The sequence below is a fragment of the Cherax quadricarinatus genome, chromosome 31 (assembly GCF_038502225.1).
Source record: "Cherax quadricarinatus isolate ZL_2023a chromosome 31, ASM3850222v1, whole genome shotgun sequence".
Lineage (NCBI taxonomy): Eukaryota > Metazoa > Arthropoda > Malacostraca > Decapoda > Parastacidae > Cherax > Cherax quadricarinatus.
The window spans coordinates 23,678,873-23,684,531 of record NC_091322.1 but is presented as its reverse complement, the minus strand read 5'-3'; the positions used below and the strand labels follow the sequence as shown (position 1 = coordinate 23,684,531).

Here is a 5,659-nt window from a genome sequence, read left to right as displayed (position 1 = left end):
TGAACTACTCGTTTCTAATGCACATTGTTTTCAAACTCATGTTGCTGTCTGATCTGGTCCTGTTTGTTTGTCAACATTCACTAAGAATTCCTGTTTTACCTCTTTAGGTATCACAGTATTCTCTAACTCAGTTACCTGTTTGTCCTTTAAATCTGCTACATATATCTTTAGTAAACTCACTGACACTTTCTGGTTTGTACCAGAAACAGTTCCTCCTCTTCAGTGATTTTTGTTGTTTCCAGTTGTTTCGATTCTGTCTTTAACGTTTAGTTTACTTTTTTTTTTTACAAACTTGAATATAAGATTCAATACCATCTTGCTCTTGTCTACAGTCTCCTTGGTTCAAAGTTCCTTTATTCTTCCATCTTTACATTTATGTTTTTTATCTGCTATATGTCTGGATTGACCAGCTTCCTGGATTAGTTTCAAATCCTTTATTTTTCACAGTTCTCCAACGTCTTTCATTAAAACAGTCTTTAATATTTCTTCTCCTTGTGTGTGTGTGTGTGTGTGTGTGTGTGTGTGTGTGTGTGTGTGTGTGTGTGTGTGTGTGTGAGAGAGAGAGAGAGAGACGGGGTGCAGCAGGGTGTAGTTCTGGCACCCTTCCCCCTGCTCGATATATTGCACCAGATATTTGGATTTAATCTCAATACACTTATGAGATTATCACCCCAAGTGTGTGGCGAAATCCTATATTAAAGTTTGTTGGGGAATATACCAGCGGGGCTGTTGCAAACTTTCCCCTCCTTTCCTCCCTCTCCCCCTGTCACACACTCCTCTCCTTCCCATCTCTCTCTATCTCTCCTCATTTTGTTCTTTTAACCTGCGTTCCTTTATTTTTTAATGTTTGTCTTCTATCTTTATCTTTCCTTAAACTTATCCTCTTTGAAGCACCTCTCCCACCCCTCTTTCAGCCATCTCTCCCACCCCTCTTTCAGCCACCTCTCCCACCCCTCTTTCAGCCACCTCTCCCACCCCTCTTTCAGCCATCTCTCCCACCCCTCTTTCAGCCACCTCTCCCACCCCTCTTTCAGCCACCTCTACCACCCCTCTTTCAGCCACCTCTCCCACCCCTCTTTCAGCCACCTCTCCTTCCCCTCCCTCATCCCCTTCCCTGCTTCTAAGTTCTAGGGAAAGTTCTGTCTCTGAGAGACTGTTCAATTACGTTTTGAAAATGTATAAAGACCTTAAAGCAGAGAACGCTGTTTGTTTTGTTAATATATTGTTTGTGTTGGTCTTGTGTTTGTGTATGAGTGTTAGTCTGATGTGTGTTATAGTGTTTGTCTGATGTTAATCCAAAGTTCATATGACGTTAGTGTTTTGTGTGTTAATCGACGTTTGAATGATTTGTGTTAGTCTGGTGTTTGTGGGAGTGTTTGTTAGTCTCGTGTGTATGTGTTGTTGTTGTTGTTAATCATGTCTGCCTATCCTCTTAGTGATCGTGTTTGTTCCTTACTAACTGTTTGCTTGTAATGTTAGTGATTATGTTCATTTTCAGGGGTACACGCCACTGCACATCGCTGCCATGTTCAACCGCACGGAGGTGTTCGACCTACTTGTTCACTACGGTGAGTGTACGCTCATACACAAACTATATATGTACACACAGTCATACACCACACGCAAGCTTTTATACATAGCCATACGCAAGCACTTCTATAAACACACACACAATCATACACAAACACTTTGTAGACACACGTACACAGCACTTATACACACAAACTCATGAGAATAGAGGTATACAAATGCAGATAGAACTTCAACGAGAACCTAGAGGTAAAGATAAGAATAATGGAGCACAACTCAGATATAATAGCTGTTACAGAGACGAATTCAATTTCCTCGGTGTTATATCACTAACACCGAGGAAAGTAACCATATTAAGTGAAGCTGGTGACGAGCTTATGGCCCCTCACATGATTACATCCCATTCCCTAGGTGCCGTATGATTCCTATGGGTTTAGCAATTGTCTGTGAATATTACGAACTAGTCGTCTCAATAACAGGAGTAGCTATTACTGACTATTGTGAGTATTTTCAGGTGGCGACCTCAATACCCGTGACTATTCTGGCAAGAAACCTCGCTCATACAACACCATCGCCTCCACCGTCTCCCACGACACTCAGAAGAGTAAGTACCTGGGCGGGGTGAGGGGCATGATGACGTCCACGGACACTTACAACGATGCCCAGCATGGTACCATCTCCAGAGCACAATCTCAGGGGCTAGAGCGAATGTTCCAGCAAGGCGCGCACAACCTGGAACGCGCTAAGAGGATCGGTTCCAAAAGGTTTCAGAAGATCAAGCGATCTATCACGTTCACTGCTCACGACAAGGCCTCCGCCCCACGGAAACCTAAATATTTGGAAGTATTCACTGAGGTTGACGAGTGACTATTTCTCTCTCTCTCTCTCTCTCTCTCTCTCTCTCTCTCTCTCTCTCTCTCTCTCTCTCTCTCTCTCTCTCTCTCTCTCATTTCCTCCTCCACCCACTCTTCCTTCTTTTACCCTGATTGTTCCTTGCTGCCATTCATCCGAGGTTCTAAATACATTAATATTTCGTAAGTTTGTATAGGTGGTTCATGCAACTTATCTTTGATAACACTGGGTTGTGAACCCACCTTGATAACACTTCTAGGTTGTGAACCCACCTTGATAACACTTCTAGGTTGTGAACCCACCTTGATAACACTGCCTAGGTTGTGAACCCACCTTGATAACACTTCTAGGTTGTGAACCCACCTTGATAACACTGCCTAGGTTGTGAACCCACCTTGATAACACTGCCTGGGTTGTGAACCCACCTTGATAACACTGCCTAGGTTGTGAACCCACCTTGATAACACTGCCTGGGTTGTGAACCCACCTTGATAACACTGCCTAGGTTGTGAACCCACCTTGATAACACTGCCTAGGTTGTGAACCCACCTTGATAACACTGCCTAGGTTGTGAACCCACCTTGATAACACTGCCTAGGTTGTGAACCCACCTTGATAACACTGCCTAGGTTGTGAACCCACCTTGATAACACTGCCTAGGTTGTGAACCCACCTTGATAACACTGCCTAGGTTGTGAACCCACCTTGATAACACTGCCTAGGTTGTGAACCCACCTTGATAACACTTCTAGGTTGTAAACGCACCTTGATAACACTGCCTAGGTTGTGAACCCACCTTGATAACACTGCCTAGGTTGTGAACCCACCTTGATAACACTGCCTAGGTTGTGAACCCACATTGATAACACTGCCTAGGTTGTGAACCCACCTTGATAACACTGCCTAGGTTGTGAACCCACCTTGATAACACTGCCTAGGTTGTGAACCCACCTTGATAACACTGCCTAGGTTGTGAACCCACCTTGATAACACTTCTAGGTTGTAAACCCACCTTGATAACACTGCCTAGGTTGTGAACCCACCTTGATAACACTGCCTAAGTTGTAAACCCACGTTGATAACACTTCATAGGTTGTGAGCCCACCTTGATAACACTTCCTAGGTTGTGAACCCACCTTGATAACACTTCCTAGGTTGTAAACCCACCTTGATAACACTGCCTAGGTTGTGAACCCACCTTGATAACACTGCCTATGTTGTAAACCCACCTTGATAACACTGCCTAGGTTGTGAACCCACCTTGATAACACTGCCTAGGTTGTGAACCCACCTTGATAACACTGCCTATGTTGTAAACCCACCTTGATAACAATGCCTAGGTTGTGAACCCACCTTGATAACACTGCCTAGGTTGTGAACCCACCTTGATAACACTGCCTAGGTTGTAAACCCACCTTGATAACACTGCCTAGGTTGTGAACCCACCTTGATAACACTGCCTAGGTCGTAAACCCACCTTGATAACACTGCCTAGGTTGTGAACCCACCTTGATAACACTGCCTAGGTTGTGAACCCACCTTGATAACACTGCCTAGGTTGTGAACCCACCTTGATAACACTGCCTAGGTTGTGAACCCACCTTGATAACACTGCCTAGGTTGTGAACCCACCTTGATAACACTGCCTAGGTTGTGAACCCACCTTGATAACACTGCCTAGGTTGTGAACCCACCTTGATAACACTGCCTAGGTTGTGAACCCACCTTGATAACACTGCCTAGGTTGTGAACCCACCTTGATAACACTGCCTAGGTCGTAAACCCACCTTGATAACACTGCCTAGGTTGTGAACCCACCTTGATAACACTGCCTAGGTTGTGAACCCACCTTGATAACACTGCCTAGGTTGTGAACCCACCTTGATAACACTGCCTAGGTTGTGAACCCACCTTGATAACACTGCCTAGGTTGTGAACCCACCTTGATAACACTGCCTAGGTTGTGAACCCACCTTGATAACACTGCCTAGGTTGTGAACCCACCTTGATAACACTGCCTAGGTTGTAAACCCACCTTGATAACACTGCCTAGGTTGTTTAATATATTAAGAGAAATGTGAAGAAAAATATTCATTTTTGCAGAAGAAGCTTTTGGGCCATTGTTTATCTGTGTGTTCAGAGCTTGATCAAGACTTGGTGAAGATCTCAACAGATCAAAATGGTGTCCTAAAAGAATGGTTGTTCTGTAGAATGTTTCCCTTCGATGTTGTCGGCAGCATGTTATGTAGATCCAAGAGTGTTAGGTAAGACACATATGCAACAGTTAGGTGTCTTTATTACGAAACGTTTCGCCTACACAGTAGGCTTCTTCAGTCGTGTACAGAAAAGTTGATAGAAGCAGAAGAGACTTGAAGACGATGTAATCAGTCCATCACCCTTAAAGTTTTGAGGTGGTCAGTCCCTCAGTCTGGAGAAGAGCATTGTTCCGAAGTCTGAAACAATCGTAATAAAGATACCTAACTGTTGCATATGTGTCTTACCTAACAACCTGTCGGTATTTTATACCATTTTAATGTTCAGATCCAAGAGTGAGTGGTGAATTATAGCGAGTGTAGTCACAGAGGAGGAGAGTGTACCTACCTAGAGTCTACATGAAGGATGTTCCGGGGATCAACGCCCCAGCGACCCGGTCCATAACCAGGCCTCCTGGTGGATCAGGGCCTGATCAACCAGGCTGTTACTGCTGGCCGCACGTAGTCCAGCGTACGAACCAAAGCCCGGCTGATCCGGCACCGACTTTAAGTATCTGTCCAGCTCCCTCTTGAAGGCAGCCAGGGGACTATTGGTAATTCCCCTTATGCATAGTGCGAGACTGTTGAACAGTCTTGGGCCCCGGACGCTTATGTTGTTTTCTCTTAGTGTACCAATGGCGCCCCTACTTTTCATTGGAGGTATTTTGCACCGCCTGCCCAGTCTTTATTTTCGTAAGGAGTGGTTTGTGTGTCCAGATTAGCGACCATTCCTTCCAGGATTTTCCAAGTGTATATTATAATATACTATTGTAAAGCTATTTACTAGTTAAAATCTTGTAATTTTTCAGTTGGTCTTTGCTTATGAAAGATATTTTACATTTCTTATTATAGAATACCAAGACGCAAAACAGTGGCAGTTTTTTCCTACTTGTGCCTCTGGGAAGGAGGTCCATAATGTACCTCAAACTGCTCAAGTAGGACTCACATGACAGAGTCACATGACAGTCACATGACAGTCACATGACAGTCACATGACAGTCACATGAGAGTCACATGACAGTCAC

The 5,659-nt window shown here is 44.3% G+C and overlaps 1 protein-coding gene across 1 annotated transcript in view; it reads left to right on the top strand.

Moving 5' to 3' along the window:
• The first annotated feature begins 1,351 nt into the window (after positions 1 to 1,351).
• The window catches only part of LOC128698988 (uncharacterized), a 63,613-nt gene continuing 59,305 nt past the window's right edge, over positions 1,352 to 5,659 (top strand). Inside the window, exons 1-2 of the mRNA XM_070090269.1 lie at positions 1,352 to 1,568; positions 2,045 to 2,134. Coding sequence (XP_069946370.1) covers positions 1,526 to 1,568; positions 2,045 to 2,134 — 133 coding nt within the window. The 5' untranslated portion in view covers positions 1,352 to 1,525. The remainder of the gene's footprint in view (positions 1,569 to 2,044; positions 2,135 to 5,659) is intronic.